The 23372-nt window shown below is 43.8% G+C and overlaps 1 protein-coding gene and 1 pseudogene across 1 annotated transcript in view; one reads left to right on the top strand and one right to left on the bottom strand.

The window, feature by feature from the left end:
• LOC120546464 overlaps nt 1-5218 on the top strand; it is a 275615-nt pseudogene extending 270397 nt beyond the window's left edge.
• A 1430-nt stretch (nt 5219-6648) lies between these two features.
• Nucleotides 6649-23372, bottom strand: part of LOC120546463 (myosin-6-like) — a 17150-nt gene continuing 426 nt past the window's right edge. Inside the window, exons 1-10 of the mRNA XM_039781390.1 lie at nt 20243-23372; nt 19324-19488; nt 18809-19096; nt 17275-17724; nt 14058-14319; nt 11563-11858; nt 9699-10022; nt 8737-8931; nt 8313-8516; nt 6649-6875 (exon numbers count right to left, since the gene is read on the bottom strand). The exon at nt 20243-23372 is cut by the window's right edge and continues 426 nt beyond it. Coding sequence (XP_039637324.1) covers nt 6816-6875; nt 8313-8516; nt 8737-8931; nt 9699-10022; nt 11563-11858; nt 14058-14319; nt 17275-17724; nt 18809-19096; nt 19324-19488; nt 20243-23372 — 5374 coding nt within the window. The 3' untranslated portion in view covers nt 6649-6815. The remainder of the gene's footprint in view (nt 6876-8312; nt 8517-8736; nt 8932-9698; nt 10023-11562; nt 11859-14057; nt 14320-17274; nt 17725-18808; nt 19097-19323; nt 19489-20242) is intronic.

Here is a 23372-nt window from a genome sequence, read left to right as displayed (position 1 = left end):
AATCTGGACCAAAATGTACCTGGACAAGAAACAAACAGACTTAGACTTAGAACACTTTAATGTCCCCAAGAGGCAATTTGTTGTAGAGTACGGGCATATTGACACATAACCACAAAACAAACATTGAACCAGACATCTACAGCATTATCTAACACATACATACACACATGAATAAAAACAATACAATAAAAAGAAGTATGTTGCACTTCCCTAAAAGGCCTAATGTCATAAATAAATGAAACTACTGCACAGTACTTCACATATATTCCTCCAGTCAGACCCCTCCCCACGTCTTATTTAATTGGGTTATTGCCATGGGAATGAATAAGTGTTTAGCTCGTTGGTTCTGATTTTAGGGTGTCTATATTTATGACTAGAGGGGATCAGCTTGAACTCCACTGAAAGTGGATGGGTTGTATCCCAGCAAACCTTGTCGGCCTTCTCTGCCAGTCTGGTCAAATATAGTTGGTACAGGTCTACCTGTTGCTTACCAAGGATTTTTCCACTTCCTCAATTTATTTTTAGGGGTGATTTTTCAATATCCATACAATACAATAGGAGATAATACTCTGGATAAGGATTCTCTCCTATTGTATTGTATGCTTGTAACATATAACAAACACATGGCTCCGCGTGTTGACAGAGGGTTCCTCTGTGTTGTTCTGTGTATTTGCAGTCTGTCAGGCTGTCTGATCTCAGAGGAAGGCTGTTCTTCTCTGGTCTCAGCGCTGAGCTCAAACCCCTCCCATCTGAGAGAGCTGGACCTGAGCTACAATCATCCAGGAAACTCAGGAGTGAAGCTACTGTCAGCAGGACTTGAGGATCCTCTCTGGAGACTGGACACTCTCAGGTACAAACACTGATGAACAAAAAGGAGATATTTGTGTAGGAAGTTTTAAAGGAGAACATCTCCAGGAACTAAAATGATAATTCCCTTTTGTTAATAATTGATGTAGTTTGGACACATCTCTGTATGTTAAAGAAACTGGAAGGTTTAGCATAGCTTAGCACAAAGCAATGTGCTTTCTATGCTGTGAGAAGAGTGTGTGGATGAAGCATTAGTATACTCTTTCGGCAGAGTAGTTAGCTAGATGTTTAAAATGTCAGTTGCCGGTGTTGCATGGCTCACGTGATTGATCAGAGATGTACACTGATGTCTGGACCAATTATTGTACAAAGTTCCTCTTGTGCTGGGAGAGTACTGACTCTAAGTTAAAAAAGTCCCTCAAAATGCTCTTTCCCAGTCCCTGCGGTGCAAACATATTATATATGTGTGTGTGAGAGAAAGGTCCACTGTTGCACCACATTCTTGCTCTTGGGGGAATTGTTGGGTCTGTGCCTTTTTGTGTGCGTGGTGACACATGTGCTATTTGTGTTTTTGATTGCATTGTGGTCACTGTATCAGTAAATATGACTGGTTGTTGTGGGTTTGTTTTGGTTTCTTTGGTAATTCCATTAATTGTATCTATATGTGATGCAGAATCCTGTCATACTGCTGGAAAGTGATGCTTCGGTCAGCGTGTGTTCATGTCTCTTCAGTAGTGTATTAGGTGTCTCTAGGTGTTGAGCCTTGTGTTAAATCATGTTATTTAGGCCTGCACAATATTGGAAAAAACTTACATTGCGATATCTTTTTTTCCTGCAATATGAAAAAAGATGACTAATGAAAAATAATTAATCATTCTCGACTACTGGGGAGATTTTGTAGGGGAGTGCATCTACATAGAAAATAAAAATTAATAAGGAACTTTTCTAATGTGAACCATTCTTTGATGAACTTGAATGCTTTACAAACACCAAAGCAAGTAAGCGCTGTGATTACTCTTCAGAATTGATTTTGGAGACATGACACCCTTGTATTCACATAACACTATCAATCCAGGCTAAAGTGAATGATATTAATAATTCATGCATATTGCTGCCTTCCTCTAAATTTTAGGTTGTGGACAAATAGCAGGGCATGCTTTGGTTGTTGTTAAATTGATCAACATAGATTGTGGTTGGTGGTTTGCTGTGCATGCAGAGCCTGCATGTTACGCACTAGCAACAAACTGTGTATCCAAGAACACTTCAGTCAGTGTAAATTACATTATATCAGATTATACAACAACTGCTGTTGTAGATTAGTGTTACGTTTCCAGCGTCGCAGCTCCAAACCGTAACGTTGTTTCTTTAGACTATTTTAGCTTTAGCCTGGCTGGTAGCAGCTTTCTGTGGTGAAAAATGTCCGAGAGATGTCGGGATTACGTTGCATTAATCAGGTGATTTAGTTTGTCTTTGCAGTGGAAGAGAGGGAAAAAAAAAAAAAAAAAAAAAAAAAAAAAAAAAAAAAAAAAAAAAAAAGAGTAAGTAGTAAGTAAGTAAAATTTATTTATATAGCACCTTTCACAGACAAGAATGGTCACAAAGTGCTTTACAGTCGGAACAAATAAAAGAAACAACAACAAATAAAATACAATCCAAAGCCATATTGCTAACTAAATGCTTGTCTAAAAAGAAGAGTCTTTAGGTGTTTCCTAAAAGTTTCAACAGAGTCCAAGGCTCTCAGGGCTAAAGGGAGAGAGTTCCAGAGCCTTGGGGCCACCACAGAAAATGCATGATCACCTCTTGTTTTAAAACGTGTTCTGGGAACAGTTAAAAGGTCTTGACTTGAAGACCTCAGAGAGCGACCAGAAGTGTGTGCGTGCAATAGATCCTGGATATAAGAGGGAGCTTGGCCGTGTAAGGCTCTATAAGTAATGGTTAAAATTTTAAAATGCACTCTAAAACTAATTGGTAGCCAGTGAAGAGCCTTAAGCACAGGAGTAATGTGCGATCTCCTGTTGGTATTAGACAATAGTCTTGCTGCTGCATTCTGTACGACTTGTAATTTGTCCATGGATGATTTGTTTAAACAAGTGTACAGAACATTACAATAATCCAATCGAGAGGAAATAAAAGCATGAACAAGCATCTCCATCTCTTTCTTAGAAACCACAGATCTAATCTTAGCAATGTTCCTGAGATGGAAAAAACAGGAACGAACCACAGATTTCACATGGCTGTTAAAACACATGGATTTATCAAAAGTGACACCCAGATTTCGCACAACATTACAGTCAGAGAGTGATAGAGCCCCAATGGCCTGTCTAATCTTAGGGGTGATGTTGTCAGGAGCAAAAATCATCACCTCAGTTTTGTCTGGATTTAGTTGTAAAAAATTGTCTGCCATCCATTTGTTAATGGAGGCTAAACAATTGTGCAACATTGAAAGTTTGTCGAGCCTGTCTGGGCTAAAAGATAAATATATTTGGATGTCATCAGCATAACAATGGTAAGATATATCTTCAAAACTACCAATGACCTTTCCAAGAGGAAGCATATATAGACTAAATAGCAGCGGGCCAAGCACAGAACCTTGGGGCACACCACTAGACAGAGGAGCAGAGTCTGACATAAAGGTCCCATGGACACGACAAAAAAACTCCTGTCAGAAAGATAGGAAGAAAACCAGTCCAGAGCTGATCCAGTAATGCCCACAGTGGTTTTCAGTCTATCAATCAGAGTGAAATGATCAACAGTATCAAATGCTGCACTAAAAACTAGTAGGACCAGCACAGAACATTTAGCCCCATCGGAAGCCATCAAAATGTCATTAGAGACCTTAAGGAGAGTAGTCTCAGTTGAGTGGTTTTTACGAAAACCAGACTGAAACTTATCAAAGATATTGTGAGAATCCAAAACAGTATTTAGCTGATTCGCCACAAGTTTTTCTAAAATGTTTGAAATAAAAGGCAGTTTAGAAATAGGCCTGTAGTTTTTAAACGAAGCTGCATCTAGATTGTTCTTTTTCAAGATAGGCTGAACAACAGCATGCTTAAAACATCTAGGGACCTGGCCCAGCTGAAGAGACAAGTTTAAAATTGAAACCAAACATGGTCCAAGTAGATGTATGGATTTTAAAAGCAAAGATGTGGGTAGAATATCACCAGGGCTGTGGGAAGGTTTCATTGAGCCCACTAGCTTAGTGATATCATTCAGGGAAATGGGACAAAAGGAGTCCAGTATTGAAAGACTCTGATATGTAATTATATGGGGGTTTACTGAAGGTACAATGCCTGCCCTGACAGCTCTAACTTTATCCACAAAATGAGACAAAAAGTGGTTGCAGTCGACATTTGAAAACAGAGAGAGAGGGGGAGAGGGGGAGGGGAGAGAGAGAGAGAGAGAGAGAGGGAGAGGGGGAGAGAGAGAAAAAAAAAAAAAAAAAAAAAAAAAAAAAAAAAAAAAAAAAAAAAAAAAAAAAAAAAAAGAGAGAGATTAGATCAGAGTTAAGCTGTGTGTGAGAGAGTGATGTAATGCCCCCCCCCCTCCTCCTTGGAGCCTGCTGGAGTCAGATAGTTGACACCAGGTCTGAGGAAGTGTAAGTGTGTTTTTAATTTCATTCATCAAACTGTGACATCACTCATCCAACCCTCTGATGTCATCATCAAAGTGCTGATTGTTTAATAACTGCAGCTGTGTTGTGTCTCCTTCTCTCCGTCACATTTCTGTGAACTCACACTGGACACAAACACAGTGAACAGAAAACTCAAACTGTCTGACAACAACAGGAAGGTGACATTAGTGAAGGAGGATCAGCCATATCCTGATCATCCAGAGAGGTTTGACTACTGGGAACAGCTGCTGTGTAGAGATGGTCTGACTGGTCGCTGTTACTGGGAGGTTGAGAGGAGAGGAGATGTTGATATATCAGTGAGTTACAGAGGAATCAGGAGGAGAGGAGACAGGACTGACTGATGGTTCGGATATAATGATCAGTCCTGGAGTCTTTTCTGCTCTGATGATGGTTACTCTGTCCATCACAATAAGAGAGAATCATCCATCTCCTCCTCCTCTATCTCTGGTAGAGTAGCAGACATCTCCTCCTCCTCTGTCTCTGGTAGAATAACAGACATCCCCTCCTCCTATGTCTCTGGTAGAGTAGCAGTGTATGTGGACTGTCCTGCTGGCTCTCTGTCCTTCTACACAGTCTCCTCTGACTCACTGATCCACCTCTACACCTTCAACACCACATTCACTCAGCCTCTCTATCCTGGGTTTGGGTTCTGGTCTCCTGGTGCCTCAGTGTCTCTGTGTTGTGTGTAGGACGGAGAGTCTCCTACTGTTTCTCACTGCAGATCAGTTGAGTCTGTACAGGATCACACTTACAGAAATATTTCAGGTTATTGTTATAAACTAATGACTTGTGTCATATTTAGTTATGAGATCTGTCTCTTTTCACAATAAAAGCATCAAGTTACTGTGATATGTTTGTTGTCTTTCTGTTAAACTTTTAAAGTCAGTGAACTCCAGGATGATGCAGGGAAGGAACCGTCTGACCGTTTGTTTGTTTCTCTTTTTTTCACGATGGTCTGTTTGAACACAAAACTTTCTTGAAGCTCTTATTAAACCAAGTTGATTTCTGTTTCCTAACACATCTGTGTTCTCTCTTTATGTTTAGCGATTATTGCCAGAGATAGACCTTTTTAGTTTAACATGAAACCGCATTGAAATCCCAATCACCAAACTCCACCAGACTCCATGTAAATAATCAGGACTTTTAGCAGAATAGAGCCAGCATATTTCCACCAGACTCCATGTAAATAATCAGGACTTTTAGCGTGTATAGAGCTAGCATATTTCCACCAGACTCCATGTAAATAATCAGGACTTTTAGCGTGTATAGAGCCAGCATATCTCCACCAGACTCCATGTAAATAATCAGGACTTTTAGCGTGTATAGAGCCAGCATATCTCCACCAGACTCCATGTAAATAATCAGGTCTTTTAGCGTGTATAGAGCCAGCATATCTCCACCAGACTCCATGTAAATAATCAGGACTTTTAGCGTGTATAGAGCCAGCATATCTCCACCAGACTCCATGTAAATAATCAGGTCTTTTAGCGTGTATAGAGCCAGCATATCTCCACATGTAAATGGGTGAATTAAGGGTTTATTTCAACCAAACCAGAGTGGTGATTGTTGGAACAGTGGAAAGATGAACCAAGACGGCTTTTGGTAGTTTTATTTAGTTTCTGTCCACTTTGAATGAAGTGTGTTTTACCATGATAAAAATCCTGATTATTTACATGGAGTCTTGTGTAGTTTGGTGATGGTCATTTCGGGGCTGTTTCATGTTAAACTAAAAGGATCTTACTCTTTAACTAAAAGCTCTATCTCTGTAGGGATCCATCCCATAATGTTGTCACACATTTAGACACAGAAACATGGGAACATAGAGTCCAGGGTGTAAAAATATAAGTTACCCTTTTAATTATTATATATTACAAAGTACAAAAAGCGACCAATCAGTGTAGTTCACAAACAGAACAGGTTTTATTTCTTGTCAGATTAATGACATCATCTCACAGTTACCATGACGACACAACAGGAATACATCTGCACAATTAAACAACTTTAGCTTTTTATTATTATTTTTATTTTATTTAACAGGAAATTGCTAGTTACTTAAGCCCCTTCTCTGTGTGGTGTGTGTGTGTGTGTGTGTGTGTGTGTGTGTGTGTTTGAGAGGCTGAAATCTGTATTTTCTGACAGTTTATATATATATATATATATATATATATAAACTGATATATAACAATATATAAACTGACAGTTTATATATATATATATATATATATATATATATATATATATATATATATATATATATAAACTGTCAGAAAATACAGATTTCAGCCTCTCAAACGTGGAGATTTCCTGCTTTTAAACAGCATATATTTTGGGGTTTTGGACATAGAAAGATGCTTCCTTGCTCGCTTGCTTCCTCTCCTCACTCCTCCAGGCCTTTCTTGGAGGATCCATCCCTGGTCTTCGCCCTCAGCTTGTTCACCTGTCATGGGTTTGACATGGGAGGACAACACAAGTGTTAAATTCTTTTCAGTGTTTCCCGCAGAAAATTTGTTAGTTAAAGGAACACGCCGACTTATTGGGAATTTAGCTTATTCACCGTAACCCCCAGAGTTAGACAAGTCGATACAGACCCTTCTCATCTCCGTGCGTGCTGTAACGCTGTCTGACGGCTCCAGCGGCAGCAGGCCAGCACAGATCCTGCAGGTAATCCTACTGCTCCGAATAAGTGACAAAATAACGCCAACATGTTCCTATTTCCATGTTGTGATTTGTAGAGTCACAGCGTGTACAAAAAACAACGTAACATGAGACACAGCCATCTTCTAACAGTAAACAAACCGGGAACTATATTCTCAGGCGGAAGAATATAGTACTTGGGCGGAATGATTTGCTTCAAGCAAGCCTGTCTGAGAATATAGTTCCCGGTTTGTTTATGGTTAGAAGATGGCTGTGTCTCATGTTACGTTGTTTTTGTCACTTTTGTCATAATTCGGAGCAGTAGGATTACTGGAACGATTCACCTGCCTGTTCTGTGCTGGCCTGATGCTGCTGGAACCATCAGACAGCCTTACAGCACGCACGGACATGAGAAGGGTATGTATGGACTAGTCTAACTCTGGGGGTTACGCTGAAAGCTAAAGTCCCAATAAGTCGGCGTGTTCCTTTAAGGTGGGGGAGTAGGGGGGGGGGTGCTTTATTACAAACACCATACGAACTATACATATATCAACAGGCACGTGCAACCTAGCTAGCAGGTGAAGAACTCAAACAACAAAATCACCAGCTAACTTACTTTAAATTTGCAAGAACTATAGACTAATACAATAACAGGCTTAAATAAACCCAAAACATAAGTTATACGACTTAGAGTTCTCACGGACACACGCGCGATATCAACTGGCTAGTTATCCTCCAGACAGCGGCGGGCCACGTCTCTTTTTCTTTCTCTCATTTCGGCCTTGTGGCGCATGTGCCCGCTCGTGGTGTGAAGCGCGTCTGCGTTGCACTTGACGGCCTTTTGTGCAGCAGATTTTATTTCTTTTTGACGACCTAGTTAAGGCGGTAGGGTTCCCCAGCTTAGGCGGGCCGACCGAACTGCAAAGTGCTGCGGGAAACACTGCTTTTTGTTTTTGTTGCCTTTGTCACTGCCCGATGTGAGTCGCGCATGCGTCACTTTGCGACAAGTAGCCTCCAAGATGCTAACGGCTTTTTGAGATAACGCACAGTCTACGAGCTAACATTAGCAATCAAACAATCATAGATAGCTACAACGTTTTTGAAATGATTTCCATCTTCCGTTATTGTATGTACGTTTTTTATTATTTTATGGATTTCACAAATTTCAGTATGACACGTTATGCTGTAAACCGTTTAAATCTGAGCACGCTCGACTCACATTGGGCAGTGGCAGCCTTACCTGTGACTCGGCGATGTCGGCCCTCTCCTCGGCCTCCTCCAGCTCGTGCTGCAGCTTGCGGAGTTTGGCCACGTGGCCGTTGGCGGCCTCCTCGGCCTCCTCGGCGGCGTGTTTGTAGGACTTGACCTTCAGCTGCAGCTTGTCCACCAGGTCCTGCAGGCGAGCCAGGTTCTTCCTGTCCTCCTCCGTCTGGTAGCTCAGCTCCTTCATCAAGGGTACCAATAATACTTCAATACAGTAGGCTAAAGCTCGTTAATCATTGGTCATGTGACGTGTGTGTGTGTGTGTGCGTGCGTGCATATGTGTGTGTGTGTGTGTGTGTGTGTGTGTGTGTCTGTGTGTGCGTGTCTGTGTGTGTGTGTGTCTGTGTGTGTGTGTCTGTGTGTGTGTGTGTCTGTGTGTGCATCCCTGTGTGTGTGTGTACCTTGATACGGCGCTCATACTTGCGGACGCCCTTCACAGCCTCGGCCCCGCGGCGTTGCTCCGCCTCCACCTCGTTCTCCAGCTCTCTGATTCGTCCCTCCAGCTTCTGCAGCTGCTTCCTCCCGCCCTTCATGGCGATCTGCTCGGCCTCGTCCAATCGGTGCTGCAGGTCCCCCGAGATGGTCAAAAAAAAATACTCAGGTTTTCTTCATCCGCCAAAAGGGGGGGGGGTGTTCTTCTTTCTCCCCCTCCCACCAGAGGGGGGGGGGGAGGGGTGTTGTCGTTTTCCTTTCTTTGGTTGGGGGTGGGGGCACAAAAAAAAAAAAAAAAAAAAAAAAAAAAAAAAAAAAACAACAAAAAAAAAAAAAAAAAAAAAAAAAAAAATAAATTTAATTGTTTGTTTTTTTTTTTTTTTTTTTTTTTGTGTTGTGTGTGTGTTTGTTTTTTTTTTTTTTTGGGGGGTTTGTGTGGGGGTGTTTGTTTTTGTGTGTGTTTTTTTTTTTTTGTTTGTGTTTGTGTTTTTTTTTTTTTGGTGTGTGTGTGTGTGTGGGGGGGGGGGGGGGGGGGGTATCTGTGTGTGTCTCTGTCTGTGTGTCTCTGTGTGTGTGTGTGTCTCTCTGTGTGTCTCTGTGTGTGTGTCTGTGTCTCTCTGTGTGTCTCTGTGTGTGTGTCTGTGTGTCTCTCTCTCTGTGTGTGTGTGTGTGTGTGTGTGTGTGTGTGTGTGTGTGTGTGTGTGTGTGTGTGTGTCTGTCTGTGTGTGTGTGTCTGTGTGTGTGTCTCTGTGTGTGTGTGTCTCTGTGTTTGTGTGTGTGTGTGTGTGTGTGTGTGTATGTATGTGTGTGTGTGTATGTATGTGTGTGTGTGTCTATGTGTGTCTGTGTGTGTGTGTCTGTGTCTCTCTGTTGAGTGTGTGTGTGTGTGTGTGTGTGTGTGTGTGTGTGTGTGTGTGTGTGTGTGTGTGTGTGTGTGTGTGTGTCTCTGTGTGTGTACCTGTACAGCCTCCTCCACCTCACTCTGCAGCATCATGATGTCAGCCTCCAGCTTCTTCTTCTGGTTAATCAGACCGGTGTTCTGAGCGTGCAGCAGCTGCGTACGCTCTGTGGCTTCGGTGACTTCGTGTTCGGCGAGTTTTCGGCTCCTCTCGGTCTGTTCCAGCGCTGCGCGGACCTCCTCCAGCTCGGCCTGCAGCAGGTTGTTCCTCCGCTCCAGCAGACCAATGTTCTCTCTCAGGTCATCGCTGTCGCGCTGTGATTGGTCGAGCTGCAGCTGAGAGTCCTTAAGGAACGCCTGATGAAGAAATGTTAAGAAAAGTTGAAAATGGTGTCAAAACACGCAAGAGAAAGTATAAAAAACATATATAAATGATGAAATCCAGATAAAAATATTGAAAAAGGGACACACACACAGATACAGACACACACACACACACAGAGACACACACACACGCACATAGAGACAGACAAACATACACACAACAGAGACACACACACACAGACACACATAGAGACACAGACACACACACACATACAGAGACACACACAGACACACACACACAGACAGACACACACACACACAGACACACACACAGACACACACACACACATAGAGACAGACAAACACACACACACCAGAGACACACACACACAGACACACAGAGAGACACAGACACACACACACAGACAGAGACACACAGACAGACACACACACACAGAGAGACACACACATAGAGACACAGAAACACACACGCATGCACACAGTTACACACACACACATACACAGACACAGAGACACACACACACACACAGACGCACACACACGCACACAGACACGCACACAGACACACTACAGACACACACACAGACACACATGCACGCACACACACACACACAGACACAGACACATAGAGACACAGAAACACACAGACACAATAAATGAAATAGATGTTTAAATTCCTTAATAAATGGAGACAGCGCCGTCTGCTAGCGTCACCGTCACATTACAGCACAGCGCTAGAAGTGCTGCATTCTGGGTAATCCACAGCAGGACTTGTGATAACTGCCAACACGGTCTCACCGCAGTTCGTGTAATGGTCACCTTATTTTTAATCTATTGATACGTGTTCACGGGGACGTTTTTATCGTTTGTTTCGTGGTGGCCAGCACGAAAATGTAAACTAATGTATTTAAATGGGAAGCATATGTCGTGGTCACAGCACGACTACGGTAGCGAGTAGTATGAAATGCCGAGGTTGGTAAATATATATATAAATATACCTGCAGGGTTAAAGAAGTAATATATATAAATATATAAAAACATATATAAATATACAGTACAGGCCAAAAGTTTGGACACACCGTCTCATCAAAACTATGAATGAACACATATGGAATTATGTACTTAACAAAAAAGTGTGAAATAACTGAAAACATGTCTTATATTTTAGATTCTTCAAAGTAGCCACCCTTTGCTTTTTTATTAATAAGGGAAAAACTTCCACTAATGAACCCTGACAAAGCACACCTGTGAAGGTAAAACCATTTCAGGTGACTACCTCATGAAGCTCATTGAGAGAACACCAAGGGTTTGCAGAGTTATCAAAAAAAGCAAAGGGTGGCTACTTTGAGGAATCTAAAATATAAGACATGTTTTCAGTTATTTCACACTTTGTTGTACAGTACATAATTCCATATGTGTTCATTCATAGTTTTGATGCCTTCAGTGAGAATCTACAATGTAAATAGTCATGAAAATAAAAAGGAAACACATTGAATAAGAAGGTGTGTCCAAACTTTTGGCCTGTACTGTAAATATATATATAAATATATACCTGAAGGGTCTTGAGCTGCTTCTGGGCATCGGCTGCCTGCCGGTTGGCCTTGGCGAGCTGTATCTCCATCTCGTTGAGGTCTCCCTCCATCTTCTTCTTGACCCTGAGCGCCTCGTTTCGGCTTCGTGTTTCAGCCTCCAGAGATGCCTGCAGAGCGTCCAGCGAGCGCTGGTAGTTCCTCCTCGCCGTCTCCGCCTCCTCGTCTCGCTCCGACAGCTTTCGCTCCAGCTCGGCCTGCGATTGGTTGAACTCCAGCTGGGCGCGCAGGATCTTACCCTCCTCGTGCTCCAGGGATCCTTCAGTTCACAAACACAAACTCAACGCTTTAAGAACTACAATGATGGAGGGCTTTAAGAACTACAAAAGAGGCTACATGAGAAAGGGCTTTAAGAACTACAAAAGATACATGATGGAGGGCTTTAAGAACTACAATGATGGAGGGCTTTAAAAACTACAAAAGATGCATGAGAGAGGGCTTTAAGAACTACAATGATGGAAGGCTTTAAGAACTACAAGAGATACATGATAGAGGGCTTTAAGAACTACAAAAGATACATGATGGAGGGCTTTAAGAACTACAAGAGATACACGATGGAGGGCTTTATAAATTCAATTTATTATTATTATTATTATTATTAAGAACTACAAAAGATAGCCTACATGATGGAGGGCTTTAAGAACTACAATGATGGAGGGCTTTAAGAACTACAAAAGATACATGATGGAGAGCTTTAAGAACTACAATGATGGAGGGCTTTAAGAACTACAAAAGATACATGATGGAGAGCTTTAAAAACTACAATGATGGAGGGTTTTAATAACTACAAAAGATACACAATGGAGGGCTGTAAGAACTACAATGATTGAGGGTTCTAAAAACTCAAAAGATAGGCTACATGAGAGAGGGCTTTAAGAACTACAAAATATACATGATGGAGGGCTTTAAGAACTACAAAAGATACACGATGGATGGCTTTAAGAACTACAAAAGATACATGATGGAGGGCTTTAAAAACTACAAAAGATAGATGATGGAGGGCTTTAAGAACTACAAAAACTACAATGATGGAGGGTTTTAAGAACTACAAAACATACATGAGAGAGGGCTTTAAGAACTACAAAAGACACATGTGGAGGCAGTAGTGGAGAGAGCATGGGTGCGGCAGCCCCAGGGCCCCGTGCCAATTAGGGGCCCCTCAAATGCCGCCAATCTTGCGTCATTTGACGAGAACGGGGCCCAAAGTGACACGTTGCAGATTATTAGCTGAAAGAAGCTAATTACTGCATATGATCTCACGTTGTGATAATCCAGCTCTTCTTATCAAACATATATATATATATGCCTATATATTTATATAGTAGAGCCATGTCAGTTATATAGTGTGGCTCTGATTGAGAGCTCTTGGCCTGTTCAGAACCATCGCGGTCCATCAGCTGTCGCTGTCCGTGGTGCTGAAACATTTTCACTTGACTGGCAAACTGTTTTCTTTGTTCGTCAATACAAACTTGTCAAAACATGTCTTTTCTTTGTGTTTTATTTGACTTATAGGCTTACTTGGCTCAACAAGTGACACATTATAACATATGCATTCATCAGATATGTTACCTTTTTCTTTTTGAAGGTTTTAATTTTAAAATTACTTGGTAGCAGAGGGCCCCATGATGAAGCTCACAGCTGTACTGAGGATCTAGCTCCTGGATGGAGGGCTTTAAAAACTACAATGATGGAGGGCTTTAAGAACTACAAAAGATACACGAGAGAGGGCTTTAAAAACTACAATGATGGAGGGCTTTAAGAACTACAAAAGATACACGAGAGAGGGCTTTAAAAACTACAATGATGGAGGGTTTTAAGAACTACAAAACATACATGAGAGATGGCTTTAAGAAATACAAAAGATACATGAGAGAGGGCTTTCACCCCACAGTCACATTAGCTACAAGAGACAGAGACAAAGCGACATGCTGCCATTCATTTTCAATGGGAGTGGCCGTTAGCGACGAGCAAAGCGGGGCCAAAATAGACCAGAAGTCTATTTTATGCAAATGCTGAGCGACAGCCAATCGGAGCAAAGGAGCGCGAAGAGGGCGTGACGTATGTCAGTGGCTCGAGTCGAAGAAAATAATTTAAGATGGCGGAAAGCGCTTCAGGACATCGTATTTCTGTACATATCTGATATGTTTGGCATTTTATCTCATGTATTTTGTTACTTTTATCGAGAAATAAATATTTTTAAACATCGTTCTTGTGACTTAACAATACCTCTGAAGTAACTTTTAAGACGTGCTTGAAGGTAGCACCGGAGAATTTCTGTTTACTGTTGCCAAGCAACCAGGGGTAGGCTATAGGCACGCCCAGGAGCGCCCATCAAGCAAGTGTATGTCGCTCTCTATTGTAGCTCTAATGTGACTGTAGGGTCAGAACTACAAAAGATACCTGATGGAGGGCTTTAAGAACTACAAAAGACGGCCTAAATGAAAGAGTGTGCGCTTACCTTCGGCCTCCTCCAGCGCGGCCTGCAGCGCGGCCTTCTCTTGCTCCAGGTTTTTCCGGATCTTCTCGAGCTCGTGGGCGCTGCGGCCTCCCTCGCCCAGCTGCTGGCTGAGGTCTGAGATCTCGTCCTGCAGGTTCTTGTTCTCCCTCTTCATGGTGTCCAGCTGGTCCAGGGCCTCCTCGTAGGCGTTCTTCAGCCGGAACAGCTCCGTGCTCAGGGAGCGCGCCTCCTTCTGGGACGCCTCCAGCTCGCACTGGGACTCCTCAAATTTAATAATAACATAAAAAAAAGATGTTTTTGTAGTTCGATGGTTTCTCTAAAGCAGGGGTGTCAAACTCAGTTTCCCAGAGGGCCACACTGGAAAAAGATAATCCCACCGAGCGCCAGACATGCACAGTTTATTGACGCGCTTTTGTTACTGCGTGTCACTTTTTTTGTTGTTTTTTTTTAACATTTTGGTAGCTTTGTTCCTCATTTTTGTTGTTTTTGTACCAACTTTTTTTTGGCTTTCTCAAAACATTTGTCACTTGAGTTTGACACGTGTCATACTGTGTATAGCGTACTGTTATATTCTTCTTATGTCACTGTCTTTGACCTATTCTTGCCTTCCTTCCTTCCTTCCTTCCTTCCTTCCTTCCTTCCTTCCTTCCTTCTACCATCTTTTTCCAAGTTTTTGTCTTTTTTACAGTTTGTCTCCTTTTTTCATCATCATTTCATCATCATTTAAATGTTTTTTTCAGTTCCAAGGTGCTGTTGTTTAGTAAATCTATCTCTGACAGCGCTGTACTGTTCCAGGAGAGGTGCAATACAAAACAGGTAACAACAACGTCACTTACTGGAGTACCGGCAAACCGCAGTAAGTGAAGTTACTGCGTTCTGCCTTTGTTTACCCGACTTTGACGCGGTAGATACTGCGGGTCTGCCTCTGTAGCCACATTCAAATCTACCAATCTGTCCGCCTCGCACAGCATCCTTATCACAGAGTCTGTTATATAGGAACGCCGCGCGAGGTGACACTGTGATACAGACCACCAACAAGCCAACATCATTAACCCAGAGAAACATGGCACAATCTCGAGGAAAACTTATAGTGTCTCTAGCTTTGAAATGCAAGTATCCAGACAGTGGTAAGGAACATGGTAAAATATGAACACCTAACCTGGCAAATAACACCTAAATCAATAAATTGTCACACTTGCTAGCGGCGCTAGCATATAAAACCATTTTAGCTTACCTGCTCCCCTTGAAGGCAGTAACGTTAGCATCTATCCACTCTGGAAACGCTGTCATAACTGTTTTGTTTCTTGTTGTCTTCATTACTTACGCTATTGTAATGTATTTTATTAGGTAATCTCTCAGTTGAAGCTTAAGAGGAAGTTGTAAACATAGAGCTTTTATTTTGACGGGAAAAGGGAAGTGGAAAAGCGTTGTATTTTCTGACCGTTGTCAGCATTTGAATTAAGTGAGACGTGCCGCCTTTGTGTCTTTATTTTAGAGCCCAAACAGTGAGACAATATAAGAAACGCTCGGTTACACTAGTTTCATTTAATTTTATGAGTATTTTTTATATGGAGATAGGCTACGCTCCTAAATAATATTTTTAATATGTCAATATCTATTTTCAGTTGTCAGAGTAAAACATCTTTTTTAATGTCTCGCAAAATTGACTGTGACACACGAAATGGACATATGCACACCGTCTCACGCAACAACACAATTTTTCATATAAAGTAAGGCAGCATACTGTGACTGTGCCTAACGCATCTGCTTTATAATGTTGTCTAGCTGACACACACACACACACACACACACACACACACACACACAACACACACACACACACACACACAACACACACACACACAAACACACACTCTTGTTATTCTGTTTGAGTTATGTTGTTAAATGTATATGAATTTTTAAGTGCCGCTTTTATAAGTAACCTTGGTATTTAATGAATTAATTTTCAATTAACATAAAATCAAACACAAACCAAAAATACCAGCATTTTGATTGTGTGTAAAATTATAAGGATGTTTTGGGGAAATAATGAGAATGACAATTTAATCATTTAAGACTAATGTAACAGGGACATTACGACAAAATACTATTCTTGAATACACTGGATGAAGGTTACTAACAAGCACTTTCAACACTCAACCTATAAACATCCATAAACAAAACATAAAACCAATTAAAACAAATGAAAATGTATAAGGAATAAAAAAGAAAGTTGGATTAACACATTTCAATTGTAGATACTGCACTCTGCCTTTGTAATAGTGTTTTAGTTGCTTGAGGTTAGACAAAGGCGAGAGTGCAGTATCTACATTTTAGGGTCAAAGGTCATATCAATGGTCTTTTTTTATGTATAACATTTTCCTTCCTGTAAAGGTATTACATAAAAGTATCAACATTATTGTACCTACAACATGTTTGGCTGGCCTGTATGAAAACTTTGAACCATTTTTCTCAGTTTCAGTGTTGGCGTAGTTACTGCACTTTGCCTTGTGTAGGGGCGCGTTCCTCTTTACAGAGACGTTTTTTTTCTACTGAAAATAATTAGCGATGGTCAGGGGGTACTTGGCTTAAAGAAGCAATTCAAAAGGGGTACATTAATGAAAAAAGTTTGAGAACCACTTGGGACCCCTACAGGTTGTCCCATGGAACTGCAGCTTGCGAACTTGCGAGCTGCAGTTCCATGGGACAACCTGTAGGGGGACAGAAGCCAGAAAAGTCGCATTATATGCCGTATATCACGTGTCAAACTCAAGGCCCGCGGGCCAAATGCGGCCCCTCACAGATTTTAATCCGGCCCGCATATCAATTTAGGTTCACAATAAATTTTGGCCTGCCTAGTTTTTGGAGCTTTTTCCTGAAGTTTTTGGAGCTTTTGCAGACGCTTTTGGTGCCTTTTTCCAACGTTTTGGGGGCCTTTTCTGGCGTTTTTTTCCAAAGTTTTTGTTGCTTTTTTCGACATTTTTTGTCGCTTTTTTTCTTTGATGGCGAAGTTAATTTTTTGGGGCTTTATGTCAACCAAACTGTAAGTAAGAATATATGAGACACGCAATAATCCAGTAAAAGATCCTTGACTTTTTCGATGAAATAAAAGCATGTGAATAAACTAAACATGGCCCTTGATGTGATTCTTAGTTTCCAGTGTGGCCCTCTGGGAAATTGAGTTTGACACCTCTGCCATATATCTTTCTTGGATTACCTCAAACTTCTGCTTCCACTCGGCTGTCACTTTATCGAACGCGCGCTGCTTCTTGTCCAGCGCCGCGGCGGCTGCGTTGGACCGCTCCAGGTCCAGCATCAGGTCTTCTATCTCGTTCTGCAGACGGTGCTTGGTCTTCTCCAGGGACGAGCACTTGGCGTTGGCCGCCTCCACGGCCTCCTCGGCGTCCTGCAGCCTCTGCACCAGCTTCTTCTTGGCCTCCTCCAGTTCTTCCGTTTTCTGGATGCCGTCCGTTTCGTATTTGGAGCGCCAGGCGGCCACCTCGGTGTTGGATTTGGAGAGCGCGCGCTGCAGCTCGGCCTTTCCTTCCTGTTCCTCTTCGAACTGCTCGCGGAGGAGGTCGCAGTCGTGGCGCGCCGACTGCACGGCGTGCGCCAGCGCGTTCTTAGCTTTGACTTCTTCCTCCAGCTGGCGCCGCAGGTCTTCCACCTGAGGGAGGGGTAGAAGAAGAAGAAACATGAGGAAAAGCAACATGGATGTCATCAACCTTACAAAATAACAACAAAAACGTCAGAAAAAGTGACAAAAAAATTGTGTCAATTTAGCATTTCAGCATTCACATTTTCTAGGTTATTGCCACAGTAAGATACAGAAGGTCTGTGTGTGTGAGTGTGTGTGGGTGTGTGTGTGTGTGTGTGTGTGTGTGTGTCTGTGTGTGTGTGTGTGTCTGTGTGTGTGTGTGTGTGTGTGTGTGTGTGTGTGTGTGTCTGTGTCTGTGTGTGTGTGTGTGTGTGTGTGTGTGTGTGTGTGTGTGTGTGTGTGTGAGTGTATATTTGTGTCTGTGTGTCTGTGTGTGTCTATCTGTGTCTGTGTGTAAATCTGTGTCTCTGTGTCTGTGTGTGTGTGTGTGTGTGTGTGTGTCTGTCTGTGTGTGTGTGTCTTTGTGTGTGTGTATGTATGTGTGTGTCCCTGTCTGTGTGTGTGTGTGAACCTGTGTGTGTGTGTGTGTGTCTCTGTGTCTGTGTGTGTCTCTGTGTGTGTCTCTCTGTGTGTGTGTGTGTGTCTGTGTGTGTGTTTCTGTGTGTGTGTCTGTCTGTGTCTGTCTGTGTCTCCGTGTGTGTGTTTGTCTCTGTCTGTGTGTGTCTGTGTGTGTCTGTGTGTGTGTGTGTACCTGTGTGTGTACCTGTGTGTGTGTGTGTGTGTGTCTCTGTGTCTGTGTGTGTGTGTCTCTGTGTGTGTCTCTCTGTGTGTGTGTGTGTGTGTGTGTTTCTGTGTGTGTGTCTGTGTGTGTGTGTGTCTCTGTCTGTGTGTGTGTGTCTCTGTGTGTGTCTGTGTGTGTGTGTGTACCTGTGTGTGTGTGTGTGTCTGTGTGTGTGTCTCTGTGTGTGTCTCTCTGTGTGTGTGTGTGTGTGTGTGTGTGTGTGTGTGTGTCTGTGTGTGTGTGTGTGTGTGTGTGTCTCTGTCTGTGTGTGTGTGTGTGTGTGTGTGTGTGTGTGTGTGTCTCTGTGTGTGTGTGTGTGTGTGTGTCTCTGTGTGTGTGTGTGTGTGTCTCTGTGTGTGTCTGTGTGTGTACCTGCTGGTTGTAGGAGTTCTTCCCGCGGGTCAGCTGTGATATCAGACTGTCCTTCTCCTCCAGCTGGCGTCCCATCTCGGCGTTCTCCGTGAGCAGCCTGGCCCTCTGCGTGGTGAGGTCGCTATTCCCGCGCTGGGTCTCTTCGTATCGGCTCTTAAACTCGCTCATGGTGTCCTCCAGCGCGCGGCACGTCTTCTCGGCGTTGGCCTTCGCCTTCACCACGCTCTCCATGCTCGAAGACAAGTCGTCCAACTCCAGCTTTAGCTCGCTCTTCTCCTTCTCCAGCTTCTGTTATATGATAGGTCACGTTTACACAACGGAGATGGTGTTAAAATACACACACGGATACACACACACAGACCCAGAGACACAGCAACTTTCAGAATATGCAGGAAAAAAACTCAAGACAATACACGAGGTGAATGAAAATGTTGGGAGTGAGTATTGGGAGGTTTATCTACCACCCAGCGGTGGTTTTGGGAGGCTACCACCCAGCGGTGTAAAGGCTTTCTTGCCTGTTTGACGCGCTGCAGGTTGTCGATGTGTTCGCCCAGCTCGGCCACGCTGTCAGCGTGCTTCTTCCTCAGCGCGGCGGCCGTGGACTCGTGCTGCAGCGTCGATTCCTCCAGCTCTCGGCGCAGCTTCTGGAACTCAGCATCTCGCTTCTTATTCAGCTCCACCTGTGGACGGAGGAAGTTTAGGTTGTTTTTTAGTTTGTAGTTTATTTTGAAAATGTTATATATATACATGCATATATATACATACATATACATATAACATTTTATATACATCGCTGATATATAATAAACATGTACATCTCAACACAATCTTCCAAAATTATTGTAAGTGATTCAAATAAGAAATTCCCATGTTCCCCCTTTTTCTATTTTTATACTTATCCACTTATTTATATGTTTACATACACATACACTGTATATCTACCTACCTACACGCACATAAACACATGCATTCACATAAACACACATACACATAAACACATACATAAACACATGCATTCACATAAACACATAAACACAGATATATTAACACATGCATACACACACACATACACATAGACACACATATACACACATACATAAACACATGCATACACAGACACACATACATACACACATAGACACACATACATAAACACATGCATACACAGACACATATACATAAACACATGCATACATAAACACACATGCATACACACACATTCTTTTTTCCATCTCTCTTCTTCGATTTCATCTATCTATATCAAACCGAATAATTACCCATTCAAACTAGACTTGGTATATAAGTCCAGGAACCATACAGACAGTAAGGAAGAGATGATTTAAAAGAAGAGGCGACAATACGTCAAAAAAAAGACACAAAAAAGTCAGAAAACATGTCTAAACCTGTAGGTAAAGCCTCCATTTATTGACTGACCTGTGCCGATGTCGCTCCTCCGGCCTCCTCCAGCCTCTCGCTGATATCCTCGAGTTCCCGGGAGAGATCGCAGCGCTGCTTCTCCACTTTGGCCCTCGCGGCCCGCTCGGCGTCCAGCTCCTCCTCCAGCTCTTCGATCCGTGCCTGGTTTTCCTTCAGCTTCTTCTGCAGCTGTGCCGCGGCCACCTGCTCGTCTTCCAGTCTCGAACTCACGCTGGCGATCTCGAAATCCTTCTTCTTCAGCTTCTCCTCCAGCTGCTGTTTGTCGTTCTCCAAGTCCATCAGACTCTCCTGGGTCAGCTTCAGGTCGCCCTCGAACCTCCTCTTGGAGCGCTCCAGATCCATGCGGACTTTCTTCTCTTGCTCCAGCGATCCTTCCAGATCGTCCAGCTGCTGCTCTAGCTTGACCTTGGCTTTTGCGAGACTGTTGGCTTTGTCTTCTTCGCTCTGCAGATCGTCCAGCGTTTGCTGGTGGGCCTCCTGTAGGGCCTTCTTCTCTCTCGTTAGCTTCATGATGTTTTCGTCCTGGGAGGCCATTTCTTCCGTTAGGTTTTTCACTTTATTCTCCGTCGCGTGTTTCTCTTTCTCGACTTTAGCCAGCGTTAGCTCCAGATCGTCTATGTCTTTCTTCAACTCGGAGCATTCGTCTTCCAGCTTCCGTTTCTTTGCGGTTAAGTCGGCGTTTAGTTCCTCTTCGTCTTCCAGTCTCTCCGTCAATTCCTTCAGCTTCGCCTCCTGTTGAATCTTGCTCTTTATGAGCTGTTCGCAGCGTTCTTCGGCGTCCGTTAGCGTGTCCTGTTCGGACTGAATCTGGAGCGCGAGATCGTTCTTCTCTTGCAGAAGAGTCACTATTTTCTCCTCTAGGTCCTTGCGTCTCGTTTCGGATTTCTCTAACGCTTCCTTCAGCTTGTTAAATTCATCCTTCATATTCGCCATCTCTTTCTCGGACTCTGCGCTCTTAAGCAAGGGCTTGATCTTAAAGAAAAGCTTCATCCACGGCCAGTTTTTCACGCCCAGAAACGAGCGTAGGTTCCACTGGATGACCATCAGCGCGTCTCTGCGTTCAACAAGCTTGGCGAACTCCGCACGCATGAGGATCGCCCGGGCGTTAGCCTGGATCCTCGTGATGATACGAGAAAGTTGCTCGTCTCGCATTTCCTCCAGAGTCCCCAGCAGACCGGCTTTAAAGAAGACTTTTGTGTGGCCGAACTTATACTGAGTGTGGTCAATGTCCAGCGAGCCCAGCAACTTTTCTGCGCTCTTCTTGCAGTCGATGAACTGCCCTTCGGGGATGGCCGCGGCATTCAGGATCCTGTACCGTTGTTTGAAGTCGCCGTAGAGTACTCTGTTTGGGAAACCCTTCCTGCAGATTCGGATGCCTTCCAGGACGCCGTTACAGCGAAGCTGGTGCATCACAAGGCAGTTGTCCATGGCGCCGGGAGTTTTCCTCTCGTTGGGAATCAGACAGCGGACAAAGTGGGGGTGTGTGGTCTTCAAGTTGTTCATCAGCTTGTTCAGGTTTTCCCTGTGAAGCGCAGACACCGTCTGGAACGAGGAACCTTTCTTCTTGGCTCCTTTTCCGCTGGCTTTGTCGCCGCCGTCGGTCGCCGAATAGCTCGAAAACAGCACACTGAGAAGCTTAAGAGAGGACTTTTGGTAAAGACCAACCACAGTTTCATTCAGGGGGTCTTTGTTTTTAACCAACCAGTTGCCGATGTTGTAGTCCACCGTGCCGGCATAGTGAACCAGGGCAAAATGAGCCTCTGATTTCCCCTTCGTCGCTCTCGGCTTCTCAAACATCTTGTTCTTGCCCAGATGATTATCATAGAGCTTGGACTTGAAGGTCTGGTCGCTGGCTTTGGGGAACATGCATTCCTCTTCCAGGATCGACAGGATTCCCATCGGTTTCTCGATGAGATCAATGCACGCTTGCAAGTCCATCCCGAAGTCAATGAACTCCCAATCGATGCCTTCCTTTTTGTACTCTTCTTGCTCCAGAACAAACATGTGATGGTTGAAAAACTGTTGCAGTTTCTCGTTGGTGTAGTTGATGCACAGCTGCTCAAAAGTATTGAAGTCAAAGATCTCGAATCCAGCGATGTCCAGAACTCCGATGAAGTACTGACGGGGCTGTTTCGTGTCCAGGGATTGGTTGATTCTCACCACCATCCAGTTGAACATCTTTTCGTACACAGACTTAGCAAGAGCACCGAGAGAGTAGTAGACTTGGTCCACACTTTGGCCTTTCGTGACGTATTCGTTTCCGACTTTGACTCGGGGATGGCACAGACCTTTGATGAGATCGGCAGAGTTCAGCCCCATTAGGTAAGCTGATTTATCCGCTGCCTCCGTTCCATCTGACTCCGCTTGCTCTTCGCGCTGCTTCTGTTTGAACTTCATGTTGCCGTAGTGCATGATGGCGCCGGTCAGTTTGTAGACGCCCATCTTTTCGTCCGCAGTGAAGCCGAGAACGTCGAAGGCGCTGTCGGTGGCCATCAGTTCCTCCGAGTCGTTGATTGAGGCGACCGTTACCTCTCCTTGGGAGATGTAGGAGTAGTCGTATGGGTTGTTGGTGATCAGCAGCATGTCCAGCAGCTCTGGCTTCTGATTGGACAGAATCTGGTAGAAGATGTGGTAGTTCCTTTCGGCCTTTAGCTGAAAAGTGCACCGCGACTTCTCCAGCAAGTACGTCTCGATGTCAGCGGACGCCAGCTTGCCGCTGGTACCGAAGTGAATTCGGATGAATTTCCCGAAGCGAGACGAGTTGTCGTTCCTTAAAGTTTTGGCGTTCCCGAAGGCCTCCAGCGCGGGGTTGGCCTGGATGATTTGGTCCTCCAGCGTGCCTTTGCTGGCGTCTCTTTTGCCGACGGCAGCGATGCTGGCGAAGTACTGGATGACCCTCTTGGTGTTCACAGTCTTCCCGGCTCCGGATTCTCCGGTGATCAGGACAGACTGGTTCTCGCGGTCAGTCAGCATGTACTGGTAGGCGTTATCGGAGATGGAGAAGATGTGAGGTGGCGCCTCGGTTCTTTTCTTCCCCCGGTAGGCCGCCACGACCTCCGAGTCGTAGACGGGAAGCCACTTGTACGGGTTCACGGTAACGCAGAAGAGCCCGGAGTAAGTGTAGATC

This window comes from Perca fluviatilis, chromosome 18 (genome assembly GCF_010015445.1).
Source record: "Perca fluviatilis chromosome 18, GENO_Pfluv_1.0, whole genome shotgun sequence".
NCBI lineage: Eukaryota > Metazoa > Chordata > Actinopteri > Perciformes > Percidae > Perca > Perca fluviatilis.
Note: the sequence above shows the minus strand (reverse complement) of the source record. Positions and strands in the feature narration are given on the sequence as shown.